At 49.5% G+C, this 20,023-nt stretch overlaps 1 protein-coding gene across 13 annotated transcripts in view; it reads right to left on the reverse strand.

Moving 5' to 3' along the window:
• The window catches only part of ARHGEF9 (Cdc42 guanine nucleotide exchange factor 9), a 192,959-nt gene that overhangs the window by 37,541 nt on the left and 135,395 nt on the right, over positions 1 to 20,023 (reverse strand). For all 13 annotated transcript variants that reach the window (XM_033072393.2, XM_033072390.2, XM_033072400.2 and 10 more), the window contains 4 exons: positions 14,363 to 14,554; positions 8,969 to 9,148; positions 6,686 to 6,918; positions 2,492 to 2,621 (listed from right to left, as the gene is read on the reverse strand). In XM_033072393.2, coding sequence (XP_032928284.1) covers positions 2,492 to 2,621; positions 6,686 to 6,918; positions 8,969 to 9,148; positions 14,363 to 14,554 — 735 coding nt within the window. The remainder of the gene's footprint in view (positions 1 to 2,491; positions 2,622 to 6,685; positions 6,919 to 8,968; positions 9,149 to 14,362; positions 14,555 to 20,023) is intronic.

Below are 20,023 nucleotides of genomic sequence, written 5' to 3' on the forward strand. Positions count from 1 at the left end.
CTAATCCACAGCCAACCCTGCCTCAGATAATAAAAGCATACAACAAAGTAAATACTCCTCAACATTTAACAATGAAGTTGCAGTGCAGCACTGACTGTCCAACCAGAAATTACCTGAAACCATGAAGAAGAAGGAAGAGGAACACCAAAAAGAGACACCCAAACCCCTCCATCCTGTCCCATACCTATCACTACATTATAAAAACTTCAAATTAAAACCCTTCACCATGTGAAATCACACACTTTTATTTAACTGCACACCTGTGATTTTAACTCCATCACTCAAATTTGGGACCCCTCTCCAAGGGCTCAGGTCCAAAGCAGTGTTCTGCAGGGGGTCAGTGCCAGAAAGCTCAAAAATCCCAGATTTCTGGGCTCCAACATGGCAGCACAGCAAACACCAACTAGGAGCTTGTCAAACTGGAAATGTCCCTTCTCCACAGCCTGGAGGGGCTGGGGACCCTCCTGCACCCCAAAACTGCAGAGCAGACAAAGCTCTGAGCCCTCAGGGGCTGGGTGAGGAGCCAATCCCGGTGTTCCAGGTGCTGGGGCCATTCCTGCTGCCCCCAAGTGGGATTTGGGGTCTGCAGTGCCTCAGAACACCTGCACACATCTCAGCACATCCAAGCACTTCCTGAAGATCCAATCTTTTCATTTCTCCCACTCTCTTCCTGCATTACACTGTGGCTCACTTCTGGGTATTTTGGGTTTCTGTGCATCCTTCTGCTGTTCCATGGACAGCTGTGGAGTGGGGGCTGGAGCTGATGATTCAGAACTGCTTTAGAGGAAAGAATCAAGCAGTAAATTCCTCTGCTGGGTCCAGCCCTCATCCTCTACTTTCTCATCAAAGCTCTGTGACTCTTCTCAATCCAAAATGCAGAATAAACAGGGCAAGGAGGGTGTTTTCCTTTGACACCATCAGATTTCTGAGAGGACCAACAGCAGGCTTTGCTGTGTTATGAGAAGCTGAAGGATGTTGCTGCAATAATGCACTCAAAATTTGGAATAGCTGAAAAAAAGCCTGGAAGAATAATTTGGCAAGTTCCTGAGGATAGGATGGAGATAAAGAATGGGTCCTGCTAAGCAGGAATGAATTATCAAGGATAGGGCTAAATAAAAATGAATTATCAACTGAGCTAATGGAAGAGAAAAAGCAACTGCAATTCCACAGATCCTGTGTGGAGGTCACCTTGGCTTCCCTCTCACACATGAATATTCACTGGCTTGGAATGGATCTGTCCTAATTTAAGATTTATTTACAGCAAGGGTCTCAGAGCTCCTCACAAATGACCCCCATTAGCTCATCCCATGGGCTGAGCATGGAGCTGATGCTCCTGTGCCTCCTGCAGAGCAGTTTCCTCATTCTGGAAATGAGTCTTGGTGGCAGTGAGAGATGTTCCTGAGCAGTAAAACAATCAGACACATCGTCTGTGCTCTCTGCTCTGCCAGCCAGCCACAATCCCAGCTCTGATTGCTGCACTGATGTGCTTTATTATGTGCTTTATCACCACATCCAGGGTTAAACCCAGCCTCCATCACAGCACTGAAACTAATTCAGGAAGGAGGACACAGGTGATGCACCTGTATTTGTCTCCCTCTCCCTGCAGCCTTCACAGATCTTTGCCAGAAATAAAATAATTAAAGGATTAACGCCTCTTTCCCATACACAGTGTGATCCCAATGACTGGAATGTGGAGTTATTCCAGACTTCACAAGTGAGGAAGCAGAAAGGCTGCTCCATCACTCTGATTATCTCCTTGCTGAACACATGGGCTGATGACAACAGCGAGAGGATTTACAGAAACGTTTGTCCTCAATCTGCTGCAAACCCTATTTACGGATTACTTCCATACAATGATTTTTTAAAATCAGGGACAAAAAGAAAGGGAGAACATAATTTTAGTATGGCTTTTCTTCCAAACACATGGCACACATGTAGAGACTGAAGGCCTGCTGGTGAGGAATCCTTCTGCTGACTCTGCCTTCCCTGAGCCTCTCAGCTCCTTAATTACACCATCACTACACACAGGGCTGCTTCAGAAATATCTTTAAGTGGGATGTCATTTATAAAATGCAAATAGCATCTCCAACTCCAGTTTAACAGTTTTCCAGTCATAAAGCAACCACCAGAAGGATTTTCTTCATTTTCTTAACCTCTTCAATTCCCAGGGCTTTTTTCTGTCTTTCCCTTTTTCCTCCCCAGTGGCTCAGCACAGAGACAGAACGCACACAGAGTTTGCTCCAAGTCTCACCTACCACCAGCACTGCAATCACAAAAGTCCCTCCAGGTTGGTAGTGATGAAGTTGGACCCTGAATTTTTTTAGGGCACCATTAATATTTAAGCACCACCCTGAAGTCACCATTGTGCCTTCTCCACCCCAGGCTTAACCCCAAACTGGGCAAAATGAACAATGGGGTCTCAGATAATTGAAGACCAGGCAGGAATTTGCCCTTGCCAGGCTGCCAGGCTGCCAGGCCAGGCTCACTGTACCTCCCAGTCCAGGACAGAGGCCTGCCACTGAGCTATCTTGTCGATGTTCTCCAGCCTCCTCTTGCGCTCGTTGATCTGCAGGGTCACGTTCCTCATGACGGCGAGGGCAGCAGCCACGTACCTGTAGTCACTGCACACAGAGGGAAAGGCCATCAGAGGCAGCAGGACATCCCAGGGTCTGCCACAACATCACCAGCCCAAGGGGACACGGGAAAGAGTGGGAAAATCCCCCCTGTGATGGGATTTTTCCATCTGGATGGTCACTCGATGGAAACTGGAATGGGGAGCCCAGGCTGGCCTCCACCATCAGCACTGGTGAGGCTTTGCAGCCTCAAGGTGCCCAGCTGAAGAGCATCCCAGAGGCAGGCTGAACACTTTTACAGCCTCTGCCTTTGGGATTTTTCTGGTTTTAAAGTGGGCTTTTAAAAAGGGTTCATCCAGAGCACCTTCCAAGCCACTCCCAGAGCGGTGACCCCATGGAATTCACTCTCACTGCAGATCTCAGGTGAGCAAATCAAGAAACTCCTTTTGTTTTTTCTTTTTCTTTTTCCCCCTGCATGGCCCTGTGAGTGCAGTAACACAGAGTGAGAACAGGCTCCTGCCAGGGCCACTGAGGATGATGATCAGTCTTTTCAAAAAGTGATGCTGAAATCAATGCCATTGATTCCTGCCCTGTGCCTGCTTTTCCATTCCAAGGAGCTGCAAGGTTCATTTCCATTGGGAGCACAGGCAAGGCCAGCTGCCACAACACCACCACAAGGAATTATTAACTTAAGGGCTGCTATTGATTGCTGACTAATGAGAAAAACTGCCATCTTGGGCAGCTGCAGGGGGAAAGGCTTTATTGATTATTGCTAAGGATTGTGCTGGTGACAGCTAAAAGAGGGGTGAATGCTGGGAATTAGATCCCCTCTCCATGTGCTCCCAACAGGATAAATACTCAGAAACAAACACACTGTGATACACAAAAAAATATTATTTGCTCTTCTGGCATCCTTGCTCGGATGAAATCTTGAGCTGAGTTTTCATTTTTTTCTTAAATTCTCACATCAGAATTCTAGGTGTGGTTTAAAATAATCCCACAGATTGCAGGACAGCAAGACTGGGCCTTCAGCAAAATAAAGGAAAATAGAGGATGGGCTGCCTGATGTATCCATCAGAGAGAGGTGTGGGTGGGAAGGGACCTCAAAGCCCATCCAGTGTCACCCCTGCCATGGTGACACCTCCCACTGTCCCAGGGTGCTCCAAGCCCCAGCCTTGGACATTCCAGGGATGGAAGGGGTCGTGCTACACAAGGAGTAACTTCCTGTGCCTCCCTTTGTGTGAGGGAGCCTTGCAAGGGGGACATCAGGCTGGCCTGGAGAACATCCATGAGTTCTCTTAGGGGAACAGGGAATTCCCTATGGCCAAGAGGGATCTGGAGAGGCAGGAGAGGTGCAGGGCTCCCAGACAGTCACTAATGATCCCCCAGCAGTGATGCTCAGAAGGGAGGGCACTCCCTGGCAGAGTCTCTGACACTCCCAACCCCAGCTCCCTTCTGCTGTGGGAATGCTCAGGATTCCAGCAAGCTGCACTCAGGACCTTCCTACATTTAATTCATATGAAGCTGGAGTAGATCTTTAGGAGGTGAAGAGATGTGAGAAATCCCACTGAAGCAGGCTGCAGACAGGCAGCAGCTGGAGGGAGGCAGGCTCTGAGCTCAGCCCCATCCTGCTCCATGCAGAGTGGGATGGTGCCAGCCACTCATCCTGGGAATGCTAATTCCCCAATTCCAGGGAGAAAACCCCAGCAATGTTTTCCTGTCACGCTGTAATGAAGAGAAGACTCAGCACTGAACTTTTTGGGCTCCCAGCCCACGTCTGTGGCAGAGCTGGCAAAAACTTAGAAGAGAAAAAAACAACAGAAGCAGAGCATTTGGCCACGAGGCAATAATAGGATCCCATTAACCATGAGATGAAGGTAAATAAATGGTTTGTCAATTCTATTGGGGCTGCAGTGGCCACTTCCCAGTGCTCCATCAGAAGCCAAGCCAAGGTCCTTGCCAAGCATCACATGCTAGCTCTGGGGAGCATGTTCTGGATTCTGGTTTCAGCATTGTCCTGACCTGCTGCAGGGAAAATCCACAGCTCTGCAGCTGTGGTGGGAGTGAAAAGGAAGAAAAAAAGGGAAAAGAGGATCATGTTCCTCCATCAGATGAAGCTCACATCCCTGCTTTCCCTGGGAATCCTGTGGTTTTCTATGTTTTGCCTCACTCCAGGGCTGGGATATGCAGCCACAGGGTTTCTCCCTGTGCTGTTACAGCTTCAGGGATTGCTCCTCCTTAAGCAAGGGGAGCAAACCTCACCCTGCCTCCCTCCCCAGAGCATGGAGCAGCAGGAGAAAGGGAGTGTCCATGGCAATCCAGGGACACAGAGCTCCCAGGCTGAGTCACCCAACTGCTGCTGAACCACAGCAGAGCTCCCAAGGCTCCTCAGAACATAGCTCTGTGTGATTATTTAACACCATGGTGAGTTTAAAACATCCCAATGGGAACAGGAATGTGCTCCCAAAATAATCCCAGCCTGCTGTTAGCACACTGCCCACATCCCCTTTGCTATGGCTCCCAAGTAACTCACAGAGGGTCATTTTAAACACCCTCCTGTTGGGAAGCCACATCTGAGCTCCCAGGCTGTGCTGAATCCTCACACGGCTGCTGAGGGGAAAACCCACAGCCTGTGGGATCCCAGAGCTGCTTTCTGGTACCCTGAGGTTCCCAGAATCCATTCCAAGTTTGATTTGGAAAGGCAGGAATTGGATCTGAAGCCAAAGGCTCATCCAAATTGGTGATTTTGGGCATCTGGCTACCTTGAATCACTCAGACTTGTGGGTCAGGTTGAAGCAAATCAATGCTCACATCACACTTCTGCTCTTCTAGAGCTGGGCTTGGGAAAAACAAGCTGTCAAACACTTGCAGAAGTTTTTGAAACATCTCTGGCCTTTTCTATTCTCTCTTACTTTTAAATGGGTTTTGGAAAAAGAAAGAAAATTGGCAGGGCAGGAGCAAAACTGCTTTTACAGGGCCTGATTTTTCTTCCACCTTATTTTCACAGCAGTAAATCCCAAGTGGTATCACAGGCAGTGCTCCTGATTCACCCTGTCAGGCAGCCAGGCTGATTGTCCTCAGCAGCAGCAAAAGAGATCCTGGAAATTTTGGGAACTGCCAGTGCTCCTCTGAACCTAAACCCCACAACAAAACCAGAGACAGGACTGGGCCGAAAAGCTGAGCAGGTCTGGAGCTCTCCCCACATCAGGCTCCAGTTGCAGATCCTGGCCCTGTACTTGCTGTGTGCCCAGGTTCTCCCTGGGAGCAGGGAAGGAGCCTCTCAGATCACTGAATGCTAATTAGGTAATTTTTCCAGTGTAACTGGTAGCATCACAAAGTACATCCAAGGGTAATTAGTTCACATGTCTGATTAGAGCAGAGCTGAGTGTGTCTCCATCGAGAATTGCTGCTTTGAGAAGACTCAATGTCTGCTGACCCTTTGTCCTGCTCCTGTTTATCCAGGATGTCACAGGGACAAGAGCTGGACAGAAAATTCTAAACCCTGGGTAGGAAGGAGCACCGGACAGAAAACCCCAAGCTCTGTGTAGGAAGGAGCCCTGGACAGAAAACCTCAAACCTATATGGAAAATCTCAACCTTTGTGTGGGAAGGAGAAGTGGATAGAAAGTACCAAGTCCTGCTTTGGACAGAAAGCCCCAACCCCTGTGTGGGGAGGAGCAGTGGACAGAAAACATCAACCCTTGGGTGTGAGAGAGCCCTGGACAGAAAGCCCCAATCCCTGTTGGGAAGGAGCCCTGGACAGAAAATCTCAACCCCTGGGTAGGAAGGAGCACTGGACATAAAACCCCAACCCCTTTTGGGAAGGAGCCCTGGTTAGAAAGCCCCAATCCCTGCTGGGAAGGAGCCCTGGACAAAAAGCCCCAATCCCTACTGGGAAGGAGCCCTGGACAAAAAGCCCCAATCCCTGCTGGGAAGGAGCCCTGGACAAAAAGCCCCAATCCCTGCTGGGAAGGAGCCCTGGACAGAAAACCCCAATCCCTGTTGTGAAGGAACCCTGGACAGAAAGCCCCAATCCCTGCTGGGAAGGAGCCCTGGACAGAAAGCTCCAATCCCTGCTGGAAGGAGCCCTGGAGCCCATGCCTGCTGAGCTACCTGTGCTCCTGGGCCGTGTACTTGAGCAGCTCTGCCAGCTGCAGGGGGTACTTGCAGATCTTCTGCACGGGGGTCAGCAGGAAGCCGTCGATGGCAATGTCGATCATCTGCTGCAGCAGGCGGCACGCCTCGAAGAAGTGCTGGTACCTGCTGTCCTTCATCAGCTTGGAGAGCTCCATGCACGCGTCCAGGTGGTTGTTACAGTACTCAGAATAGATCCAGAAGCCGTCTTGCTGTGAAGGGACAAAGAGGAGGACAGGTCAGGCAGAGATCTGGCTGATCGACCCCACAGCAGGGCTGGGAAGGGCAGGTCAGGTGGGATATGGGGAGAAATTCCCCCTACAAGGGTGGGGAGGGAATTCCCAGAGAAACTGTGGCTGCCCCATCCCTGAAGTGTTCAAGGATGAGCTTGGAGCATCCTGGTCTATGAAGGTGTCCTGCCCACAGCAGGGTCTGGAATAAAATGATCTTCCCAACCCAAAGCAGTGTGGATTTCTGGGAAAGCACAGCCCAAGCAGGAGAAACGACAGACCCTACAATGCTTCTCCTGTTTGGAAGAGGTGCTGAGAAAGGAGGGACTGCAGAGAGGGACCTGCACTGTGCCACATGGCCGAGCTCTCTGCAGGTACAGGTTGTTAATGTGAGCCTGCACAGAGCTGTGCTTGCTCTCAGCTTCAATTGTGCAGGAAGGGCTGGAAAGGCACAACCCAGCAGAGCTCTGGCTTTTGCTAAGGTAAGAGGAGAACCTTGTTATTTCCAGAGCTCTTTCCCTGAAAGATCCTGAAGCACCTAGCAAGTCTTTGGGGGCTGGGTATGTTTGAAATTCCCTTTACCAGGGGAACCCAAGGCACTGGGTGGATTTCCCCAGGAATAGAGCCCCAGAAAAAACTAAAAACAAACAAAAAACCCACTCATACGTGTGCCCCTCCACCTTTTGGACTGCTCTAACAAGTTTTCAGGTGTCTGTTTTGTTGGAATGTCCTTTTTCTGCCTTCATTGACCACAGATTGTCACCTTTAACTTGGGCTTGATTCATCTGGGCCACACAGACAAGGCAATGAAAAGGCAGAGATTTCACTGGGAAGGAGATGGGCACAGCCCAGCACCACAAATTCACTCTAAGACAGCCCAGAGATAAAAGTCTGAGCTGTGGCCAATGCCCTCCAAAGAAAAGATACATTCTATTTAGCCAAGACATGCCTGCCCAGCAATTTCTTCCCAGTCCCTGAGGGTCCAAACAAGCTGATTCTCTGGGAACAGGGGCCCAGTGTCCTTCCCATCCCCACAGCTGACCCAGCCATGCACTGACAGCTCTCCCTTCCTGAAGAAAATGAGGAACAGGATGCTTTGGAGATCCCTAAACAGGATCTTTAAATCCTCACCCCTTGGTTTCCCAAATGGCTAAACAAGGATAATTTATCAGGAGTTTATCAGCCAGCTCTCAGCCCCTGTCTGGTGACAGGCAAGTGTCAGATCTTCCTCCAAATCACAGCAGCAATTCTTGCTATTGTCACTATCAATGAATTGACAGCACAGCCTCAAGTCATGACATTTGAGCTACTGATTCTCAGCAAGATTTCATACATCTTCCCAGCACAGAGGTGCAATGTGATGCTGCTTTTTGCAGGCTCTGGTAAGAACCAGCCATGTTAACACCTCATGCACCTTCTCAGAGGAAACCTCAGTGAGAGACCCAGGGATGTTTAGAAGATGCTGTGAAATTCTTTAGGGATGTCCTGCTGAAGTTTCAGGAATGTTTATCAGGAGTTTCCCTGAAATGTGAACTATTGCCCTGACACAGCCTAGGAGCTGCAGTATCTGTGAGCTCTGATACTTGTGAGCTCTTTAGAGATGTCCTGCTGAAGTTTCAGGAATGTTTATCAGGAGTTTCCCTGAACTGTTTCCCTGACACAGCCCAGGAGCTGCAGTATCTGTGAGCTCTGACACCCTGCTCCCCTCTCCCTGTAGGAAAGTCTCCAGCTCCAGGGCTGGCATTCATTTGATAACTCCTGACATATTTATAACATTGGCCAATTTATCAGCTCCTGCAGGAGGTGGTTTATGGAACAGTAGGATGGGCTAGGCAAAATTTTCCAGTATCTCCTCATCCGTGTGATTCAGATGTATTGGGGGTTATCCAACTGCACAACTGCTCTGTATCTCACCAAGCACATGGAGAACATGGAGCAGTCCCTGGAATGTCACTAGAAGAGGTTCCTGCCTCCTGAGTTTTTGTCCTCCCTCCCCAGCCCAGCTCCCAGGGTCAATGCCCACTGCACTCACGTGTTCCAGGAAGCACGGCCCGATCTCACTGAGATGGGGGTCCTCGTTGTTGTACTGCTTCTCCAGGTCCCTCACAAATCCCATCTGAAATCTGTAGATGTCCTCAATGTTCCCAAAGATGATTTTCAGCTGCTCATCACTGAACATGTCCCTCCTCTTCCGGCACTGCTTTAAGTAACCCTGTGAGAGCGAGACAGAAGGGTGTCCTGGGTTACAGTGTAAAGATGTGCCCAGCAGTGTGGATTCTATCACCAGCTGTTAAACCAGCTGGGGCAGTGTTCTTTATTTTTTCACAACCCATCCTCCCTCCAGGAGATCTCTCCTGTTAATGGCCATGGAGTCCCACTGCATGGCTGATGAAATTCCATCATCCCATGGGGAGATGCTCCAGCCAGGGGGAGGGGCCAAGAATTTCCTACCTGAATAAAATCTGAGATTTGGAACACCAAGGTAGCCCTTATTCACTGATTTCCAGAGAACAAGACCTACCAGATCTTTCTACAGGATCACCACTTTAGCAAGAGCACTTAATCTGGACTGCTACCACCACCCTAACCAGTGGGGTGTCAGGTTGTATTCTGACTGTCAGTGCTTTTCTTTTGTACTATTGCATGTATTTTATTTTTATCTTTTTTCCTATTAAATTGTATTTCTGACTTGGAGTCACTGGTTTTGCTTTCAAACCATCACAAAGGGTTTACAGAGAGCAGCACAATCCAGGGGCCAGCCCCAAGGAGGTGTGTGCAGTGCTGGGTTCCTGGTCCTGCAAGCCCCAACTCCTCATGCCCAGCTCTCCTACAAGCACTGCTGCTTCCACATCCTTCTACAGAGATTGGAAAAGGCTGGTTGAGCTTGCTCTGATTTCTCCTTTCAGCCCAGCAATCAGGACAAGGAAGCTGTTTAATACCATCAATATCTTTAACATGGTATTTTGCTATATCTGTTCAATATCTTTATTGAGTGCACCCCCAACAAGTTTGATGTGCTGGAGGGTGGGAAGGTTCTGAACAAATCCACTCATCCTCCCACACTTCACCTGTCAGGATGATCATCACCAAATCACTGAATTGTTAACGTTGGAAAAGACCTTTAAGATCATCAATTCAACCACAATGATTTAGACTAGAAACTTTGCAAGGCCAAATCTCAGATGTTGCAACTGGCCTGGCTCGTTCTGCAGCGTCCTGACTGGCAAGGAACAACACAGAGGTCATCAGGAGATGACTCTGCTTACTTTGCTTGCCTTTATCATATAGGAAGGGGGAAAAATGAAGGGAAGAAAACAGCAGCAGCTCCAGTGGGATGGCTAAATTTGGGAACTCGGGATGCTTAGTCACACAGCCACGCTGCCAGCTGGTGACATGCAGCTGCTGGGCCACAATGAACATTGGAACCCTGCAATGAACTGTCCTTCAGCCTCACCACGTGGTTCCTGGCAGGAAGAGCTTCAAACATGAATGAGAAAAGCAACTCCGGCCGAGCTGGCCTGGACCCAACCTCTGCCATGTCCAGCTCAGCTCGGAGGATGCCATCACCCTGAATTTCCTGGCTTTTTCAGCTGAGAAGTTTGGGTTATAGAACACCTTCTACACTTCTAATCTAGGTCTCTCTTCCCCCAGGAGCTCCTTGATGACTCATTTCCCTGGGTTTCCCTCTCTGATTTTCCAAGGAATGGGAGCAGGCTGCTTCCCACACTGTGGGATGGTCACAGGGCAAATCCAAACTGGGGAGAAATGACACAGAGCATCTCTCCATGCAGATTTGCCTGCTGATCTCAGAACAGCCTGAGTAAAAACCCATGGAAAAAGCCAGGAAAAAGCCCTCCCTGTGCTCATGGGGCAGTGTCCCCTCACTCTGCTCCATGCCATCCTTCCTTCCCAAACACAGGAACATCTCCCAGCCCAGGGGCTGCCACTGGCTGCAATTCCCATCCTCACTATTCCCACCCTCCCTGTGCTGCTTCATCATTTCTCTGGAATCACATGTCTGGAGGAGCTGAAGCAGCACATTTCTGTGCAGGCACCTCTGAAAGCACAGGGAGAATAAAGGAATGTGAGGAGCTCCCAAGTCTCATCCTCTCTGTGTGTTTGAAGGTGCTTTCCAGCACAAGCCAGGAAAAGGAGACTGAAGATTCATCCAGAACACACAGCAGAGGAGGCTGCTGCAGAGTTTTTCCAGTAAATTTACTTCTGTTACATAAAACAATGTCATCTTCCTTCTGCTCATCCCGTCAGGTTTGCTCAGAGAAGGGATAGCTGACTGATGAGCAGATGTTGGAGAGTGTTTTTGCTCGATGAAAACCTAAAAATAGCTGCCAAACTGTCTGTCTAAAAAAGTACTTTTCCATCTAGTCCCTGAGGTATAGGCCAAAGTTGGGCAGGATTTGCAGGAGGTTAAGTGCTAAGTTTTCTTCACCCCACAGTGGGTTTAGAGAGAGCCAAAAGAGGTGGTCAGTCCATCCATCCATCCATCCATCCATCCATCCATCCATCCATCCATCCATCCATCCATCCATCCATCCATCCATCCATCCATCCATCCATCCATCCCTTCTGTTTGCCCCAGAGCAGGGTGAAGGAGAGGAGGAGGCTGCAGGCTGCAATTTCAAAGGCAGCTGTGATGATATTCCAGGTTTTTTCCTTTCTGAGCCAGCCTGGGGCTGTTTACACTGCCCTGGCAGCATCCCAGCATCACCTGGGCTGTAAACCAGTGCTCCCTGTGCAGGGCTCCCAGCACACAGGTGAGGGTGGTGCTGAAGGGCACACAACCAGAATGAGCACAGGAGCAAAGCTCAGACTGTTTGAACTGGAAAGGCATACCAGGCAAGCAGGACTTGGCTACTGGCCCACAGCAAGTGGGGGCAGTGGGGCTTTGCTGTGGTGAGGAATTCCCTCCAATGCAGCTGTTTTCCACAGGCCTTGGCTGGCACAGGGGGTTTTTACCCTGGTGCTGGCAGCTCCTGAGCTCTCTGCCTGGCCAGACTCGTGCCATGGGTGTTGGGAGTGCAATGGCACAGGAGCAGGAAGTGAAAATACATCCTGAAGCAGAGGGGAGCAGTGGGAGGGCTCTGAATCACCACCCTCCAGCACTGACCTCCCATCCTCAGGTGCCTCACTGGTATCAGGATTTGTTACTCACTGCAGCTCAGAAACAAGAGAATAACCTAGAGAATAAACTGCTAAACTCAGCACTAAACCAGGCTGAGCCCAGCCAGAGCTGCTCTGCCATCCCCTCTCACACCTCACACCCTTCATCCTTCCTGGTTCCCTAAAACAAAGAGCCCTGGGAAGAGGGGAATGCGTCAGATCAGCTCATCAGGGCTGTCTGCTGCCTGCTTGTGCTGTGGCACAAACACAGCCCTGCCCACCCCACCAGGGGTATGGGGAGCCCAGTCCAGTCCCAGCTCTCCCAGTCCAGTCCCAGCACTCCCAGTCCTGTCCCAGCTCTCCCAGTCCTGTCCCAGCTCTCCCAGTCCAATCCTAGCTCTCCAATCCCAGCTCTCCCAGTCCACTCCCAGCTCTCCCAGACCCAGCTCTCCCAGTCCACTCCCAGCTCTCCCAGTCCAATCCCAGATCTCCCAGTTCAATCCCAGCTCTCCCAGTCCTGTCCTAGCTCTCCCAGTCCAATCCCAGCTCTCCCAGACCCAGCTCTCCCAGTCCAATCCCAGCTCTCCCAGTCCAGTCCCAGCTCTCCCAGTCCAATCCCAGCTCTCCCAGTCCAGTCCCAGCTCTCCCAGTCCAGTCCCAGCTCTCCCAGTCCAATCCCAGCTCTCCCAGTCCCCGCTATGTCAGTGCCCAACCGAGGAGCTCTCAGAGCCTTCCCCAGGCCAAGGGATTGCTGTGATTAAACTGAGCTTAATGAGCCTCTCTCCAGCAAGGCTCAGCCCAAGCTGCACAGATGAGAATGGCCATCCCAGTCCTCCTCCCTGCTTGGCTGAATCCTTTCCTGGTGCTCTACCTGCAGGTAAGATTTATCCCCCCCATCCCAGTCTGCACCACACAGAGCAGAGTGAGCTTTCTGCATCTCTCCTGGCTGGGACATGCCATTAGGGGCAGTAATTCAGTGTTCCCCACTGCCCTGAACCTGGCTGCACCTCCTGAGAATCCCACCTGGCAGAAACACAGGGACATGGCTGGAGATGCAAGTTAAGGCTGATTTTGTTTCCAACAGAAAAGTGCAAATGCAGGAAAAGAAACAGTATGTGGAGAAGTGCCTGCAGTTCTTCCCTTCTCCAGTGCAAAGCTCTCTGACCGAAATAGCACATTGAAATTAAGCTCATTTGTTTCCAAATTGAAATCCCAAGGCTCTTCCATATTTGAAAAGTGTCATGGATGCTTTTTGGATGGCTGCTCTGCCTTGCTGAGAGAAAAGCAGCAAGGATGAAGGGAGGAAGACATTCCGCTAAGCACAATTCCCAAGGGGCCTCACCACATTGACTGGGCACAGGCTCACTAAATCCTAAATACTGCGAGGGATGAGCTGAAAGCCATCCCCAGACTTTGATTTCAGTGCTAACAAACTTCTGTCTCTCAGAGATAAGGACATCTCTACACACAGTGCCCAAACTCTGGCACAGCCACAAGTTCCCCTTCCCAAGCACCCAGCACCACAGGCTCTGCACTTCAGACTCAGCTCAGGGCACTAATCCTGAACTTAAGGGGATTGTGGAGGTTAATTGTAACCAAATGAACAAGAACCAGGTTGGGGATTTGTGGGGTCAGCCACTAAAGTCCACTGCTTGCTGGTTCCCTTCTTCATTCCCCATGGTGGAAACATTTTGCCCTCAGTCTCGCCATAAAAGAGGCCAATGGGGCCCATCCTGAGCCAGGGGAAATTGTGAACCCGACATGAAAGGCACAGATGACATGGGTAACTGATTGGTTTAATTACAACCTAATTTCCTCAATCACAAGTTCAAAAGTAGATGGCATTGGGTTTTAATTAAGAGGACTGCTTGAAGAATCTCAACCTCATCCTGTTTTAGTCAAAGAGCTATGGAATAAAGGTCAGGAAATTGCACTTTTGGCTAATACAAACTAAAGGAATTATCAGATCCAGCAGAAAATTCTCAGAACTGTCAATACATATTGACAGATGCTGCTCCTCCATTAGACACAGTCCTCAGACACCCAGGGACAAACCCAGCTCCCAGCCCCAGATACCTTCCAGATGTCCCTGATGTGTTTGATATAGCAGGACAGACCCAGGTGTGCCCAGGTACCTCACAGATATCCTTGAGGTGTTTGATGTAGTGGGGACAGATCCCCAGGTGTGTCCCAGGTGTGTCCCAGCCCCAGGTGTGTCCAGGTACCTCACAGATGTCCTTGAGGTGTTTGATGTAGCAGGGACAGACCCCCCCCAGGTGTGTCCCATCCCCCAGGTGTGCCCAGGTACCTCGCAGATGTCCTTGAGGTGTTTGATGTAGTGGCGCTCGGTGCTCATGATCTCGTTGATGACGTTGGCTCTCATCTGGTCGCGGTTCTGCACGGTCCTGCCCAGGCACAGGCAGTCGGCGCTGGGGTCCAGGTGCCCGTTCTGCACCTCGCTGGTTCCCTCCTCCACCCCATCCTCCTGGTTCACCCACAGCTGCAGGACACAGGGAACAGCACAGGCATTCTTCATCATCATCATCATCATTATCATTATTATTATTATTATATTGTTATTGTTGCAGGGCTGTGGGAGATGCTGGATCCAGCCCTCCTCACCCCCCAGCTCCCAGCCCACACAGCCCCACACACTCCCCATCTCTGAGATCTGCTTTGATCCCAAATATGAAACCATCCAGGGGCAGGGTGAAGCTCTGGCAAGAGTAAAATGGAGCAGCCTGAGGAAAACAGACACTGTCCCAGCTCCTGCCACCTCCAGCTGGGGTCTCTGGGAGTGGGGAGGTCCTCTGGGAGAGGGATAAGCCCTTCCCAGGGACTGACTCGGGCTGGAGATGTGGCTGCTTCAGAGATCTGAAGTGTACATCAGCTCTGGGTTGCTCCTGGAGCTCTGTACCCTCACAGGTCAGGCTGTGAAGGAGCCCTGATTCCATTTCTCAGCAGCTTTCCTCATCAGCTCACAGGGACAGCAATTCCATATCTCAGCATCCCAGGATTGGGATCCCCAACCCATGGGATCCCCAAAGCACATGGAACTCACACCCCTGAGCAAATCTCCCCAAACCTGGGGGCTGAGGGCAGCTTGGGACAGGTGCACTGGGCACTGAGAATTCTGAAAAGCAGTGAAAAAGCATCTCTGTGTTTTCAGCACACTGAAGCTTCTCCCAATATCAAATAAAAAAATCCATAGAAATTGCAAATTCCAGCTCTGTGCTGTGTGTCTGATCCAGCCTGTGCTCTGCACACACCACATGGATCAAGGGCTCCTCCTGTTACCTTTCCCCACAAAACCTAAAAATAATTCTGATTGACTCAAACTGAGCTCAGGGCAGTTTGTAAACAAACATTAAATAAAGCTTAGAGCTGACAGAAATACCCCTGTCCTTCACAGACCACCTCAGCTGTGATGGAAATGAAACAACTTCTCTCCTCAGCCTTTGAAGTCCCCAAATCCTGGGGACTTTCAAACCTAAAAATACTTTTTCCTGTGAGCAGTGGAACTGTCCACACACAGAGGCATCATTAACCTGATCTTCAGGCTTCCTTTCAGTGCTAATAGTTTTTCCTGCTTTCCCATTATTCAGTTTAAACTGGGCTTTGCACAGATTGTAAAGGGCAGTGTTCCTGTAAATTAGGGAAGCAAAAAACTCCAAACCTGCCCCTGCTCCTTCCCTGCTTTCCCAAGCAACAGCTGTTCTGCTAAAGCACCTCTTGCAGCTCCCACGTTCTGCCCTCCCACAGGGAGTTGTAAAGGCCAAAAAAACCCAAAAAAACAACCACAAAACCAAAAACCCATTTCTTTTTTAGCAGGATGTTAATGATGTTGCAAATTTGGGGAATAAAAAGGGGGTTTAAGGCCAAAAGCAACCCCAAAAAACAACCACAAAACCAAAAGCCCATCTCTTTTTCAGCAGGATGTTAATGATGCTGCAAATTTGGGGAATAAAAAGGGGGTTTAAGGCCAAAAAACCCCCCAAAAAACAACCACAAAACCAAAAGCCCATCTCTTTTTAGCAGGATGTTAATGATGCTGCAAATTTGGGGGATAAAAAAAGGGGTTTATAGGATTTCCATCAGCACTGGGAGGCCAGGCTGAGCCCTGGGTCACTGTGAGGGAAAGGAGGGAGCTGGGGATCCAATCCCACCAAATTTAGTGAGATCCAGCATGGAAACCCTCTCCTGGCATGCTGAAACAAATGTGTCTCGTTCAGAAAAACAACCCCAAAAAAGCTGAGCTAGAAAAGTGGTTAGAAAGTGCCTCTTTCAGCAAACCCACCCTGCTCTGGAACAGGTTTGGGGTCCCCTGAGGCAGAGCAACACCCCATGAACATGAGCAGTGGTGTATGCTGAAAAAGAAATAAAAATAAATAAAAAATAACTAAATAAATAACTAAAACAAGAGCTGCTGAGCAATGTCTCTGTTGGGTAAGGGACCTCAGGGGCCATCAGTGCCACCAATTTCAGTGCTGGGAAAACCTGAGAAGGGAAAATGGGTCCTGGGAAGGACAGAATGGCACAGGGAGTCCTGCAAGGGATCTGTCCTGGTGACACTTCACTGGCACTCCAAACCAAACAGATGTGGAAAATCCAGCAGGACCAGTGTGGCTGCAGTTTAAAATAACTTCCAACCCTGCTTTTCTTCCCCTACAGAAATTGCAGCCTTCCCAAATCCAGCTGCAATAATTTTTACCAAGTTTGATGACATTCCTGCCAGTTTGGCAGCAGAGCATATTTTCAAAGCTCTACCTCCTAGAGTCAGGTGATCATGAGAAAAAATTTGATTTTCACTCAAAAAAAGAAGCCAGAAAGATCTAATCATTACAAGGCATGTGTGTGTAAGCCTGAGTCATGAATCCTAAAGGCTTTGAAACTCCAAGGCAGATAGCAAACTTGCAAACTTTCATGATTCCTCAAATTCAGGCTGCCTTTTGTGCACAGCAGGAACAATCCCTCCTTCCTCATCTGCAAATCTCATGAGCCCTGCTTTCTTCCTTAATGAAATTTTTGCTCTTTCCTGCTAGGATCCGTGTTCCCAAAGGGAAAAAAAAATACAGTTCTAGTCTAAATGACTTCTGTTTTAGATTAAAAACAAATGCAACAATTTTATCAGCTCCAGAGGAAGCTGAAGGTGTTTCCACCCTGTGCTCTCCAGCCTCTGCTGCTGGAAGGATGAATCCCACTGTGTTGTTCAAACATTCCTGTTTCCATCTAAACCTCTGAAGATCTCTGAAATTCCAGCAAGGATCCTCCTTCCAGGGCATCATTTGAAGTTGGGACCATGACAAATCAAAGTTGAGGTGCAGTGGCAGCTCTGGCCCTGACCTTGGGCCAGTCCCTGCAGCTGGAGGAGGTTCCCCCACCCAAACCCAGGGAACAGAAAAACTCCTGGAGCTGATGAAATTTGGGCTGAAACGCATCAGCAGACAGAGCTAGGGGTGGGTTTGCAGGTTTGAAGGTGGCATTTCAAGGGTTAACTGTGCCCTCTGTCCCAGTACCACCAGCCCAGGCTGGATCTTCACTGACAGGGGTGGAGCTGCAGGTGACAGTGAGGTGACACAGCCACACTGGGGACACGCCCAAAAACTTCTGAAACATCAAATTGAGTAGATTGGGACAAAGCTGTGAGCTCCTGTTTTACTCCAGCACCTCTAACAGGGTGATCCCTCTGTCTCACACACATGGGGCTCCCAAAAATGCCTGAATTTGTGGGGAACAGCTGAGATCACACTCCTGGAGGAAGGTCTGTCTGCTCCCCATCTTTCCAACCAGACACAAATGCTCAGCTCACTCTCAGTGCAAATATCTCCATTTTTAGACAAGAAACTTCACCACTCTGGTTTTCTCCCAGTTTCACCCCATCTCCCCAGCACCCCCAGCTCAGGATGGGTGGCTGCCATCCCTGTGGGGATTTCCAGGGAGCAGGGATGGGACAGGAATTCCTGGCAGCTTCCCAGCTCTGCTGCTCATCTGGATTCCAAGAAACCTCTCCAGGCTCCCATCCTGAGCTCCTCAGCAGTTCAGGGCTGTGGTTTGGCACAGCACTGGGATCCCAGACTGAATTCCTGACTCCAATTTAAGGATAAACAACAACCCTACGATAATACATCAAATAAATCTCTTTAAACACCTCTGCAATGCAAAACATCAAGGGCTGTAAAGTAAAACAGCTCTGGGAGGGTTTCCCCCAGGCCATGAAAAAGGCCCAGCAGCCAAACCCAAGCCCTGAGAGCCATTTAGAGCACTCTATAACTAGAATTAATTAAAAGAAATCAGGGAAAATGACAGGAAAAAAAATCAAGTTGCATAATGCTGGTCCTACGTGATGTTTCCCATTGAAAGGCCCCTCCATGTGGAGAGGAACAGGCTTATCATGAGGCTCCAAGTCCTGTTTCAAAATTCAACCCTAATTGGGAAGTCATGACCAGCTCTTGTGTAATGCAAGAACTTGCAGAGGCAGATAAAAGTAAAATAATCAAATAAAAAAGGCCCTTTTCCCTAAGGAGCAGCTCTGGGAGCCAGGGAGGGCTGATGGCTGCGTTGTGCTAATTCATGTTCTCTGTGACTGATATCCTTTTAGAAAGGGAAAAAAGGAACACCCAGGGAACCACAGGCCCACCTCAGTGCCCAGCAGGAGCACAGAGCAGATTCCTGGAAAATATGTCCAGCCTGGGACAGTGGGAGGTGTCCCTGCCAGGGCAGGGGTGGCACTGGATGGGTTTAAGGTCCCTCCCAGCCCAAACCAGTCTGTGATTCCATGATCTAAAATTTCTATAAATATAATTTATCAGCTTGCAGCTTTACCCAAATGGTGCATGAAATCACCCAGTGGCACTGGGCCAGCATCAGTGACCTGCAATTATTGCAGCTTTACCCTGCTCAGTGCAGGCACTGGATGGAGAGCACTTTTTCCTTCAACAGGCACCGAGGCCTGATCACCTCTTAATGATCAGAAACCACAATAAAGCAAACATTTTGCCATTTTAACCTGCTTCCACTGGCTATTCACAAGGACAAAAGCAGCAGAAAATGTGCCATTCTGGATTCTCGTTATCAATTAACTAATGTGGCAGATTAATGACACAGACACATCCTTCCAGAGAGCTGCTGCCATTCCAGGGAATCTGGATTGTGCAGGACAGGAGTGGGCAGTGCATGGGTCACAGGGCCAGAGGCTCCAAGAACCTGCAGAAATCCATGGGAGCACAGAGCCTCAGCACCCTCAGCCACCAGGGAGGGGCACAGTGCCAGGGTGTGACCCTGTGGGGGACCTGTCTGAGCTGCAGGCACACCTGGTCTCTAGGTGTCTTAGGCTGCAATGCAGGATGTGCCCAGCAGTGTGGATTCTGCCACCAGCTGTTAAACCAGCTGGGGCAGGGATCCTGATCTCTGTGGGGATATCTCCTGTTAATGGGCCAGCTGTTAAACCAGCTGGGGCAGTGTTCTTTATCTTTCCACAACCCACCCTCCCTCCAGGAGATCTCTCCTGTTAATGGCCATTGAGTCCCACTGCATGGCTGATGAAATTCCATCATCCCATGGGGAGATGCTCCAGCCAGAGGGAGGGGCCAAGAATTTCCTACCTAGATAAAATCTGAGATTTGGGATATCAAAGCAGCCTTTTTCCACTGGATCCCAGAGCAAAACTGAACCTTTCCACATCATCACTGGACCTTGGGAGGAAAACTGCACCTTCTACAGGAGCACTGCTTCAACTGAATCACATCTGTCACTGCAGGAGGATGCAGCCACCATGGAATGGGACTGCTGCCAACACCCTGACAGACAGGGTGTCAGGTTGTATTCTGACTGTGTCAGTGTTTTGGGTTTGTTCTTTGTTTGTTTCTATTTAAATTTTCCTAGTGAAGAACTGTTACTCCTATTCCATATCTTTGCCTGAGAACCCCTTAATTTCAAAATTATAATAATTTGGAGAGAGGGGGTTTACATT

The sequence above is a fragment of the Catharus ustulatus genome, chromosome 14 (genome assembly GCF_009819885.2).
Source record: "Catharus ustulatus isolate bCatUst1 chromosome 14, bCatUst1.pri.v2, whole genome shotgun sequence".
Classification (NCBI taxonomy): Eukaryota; Metazoa; Chordata; class Aves; order Passeriformes; family Turdidae; genus Catharus; species Catharus ustulatus.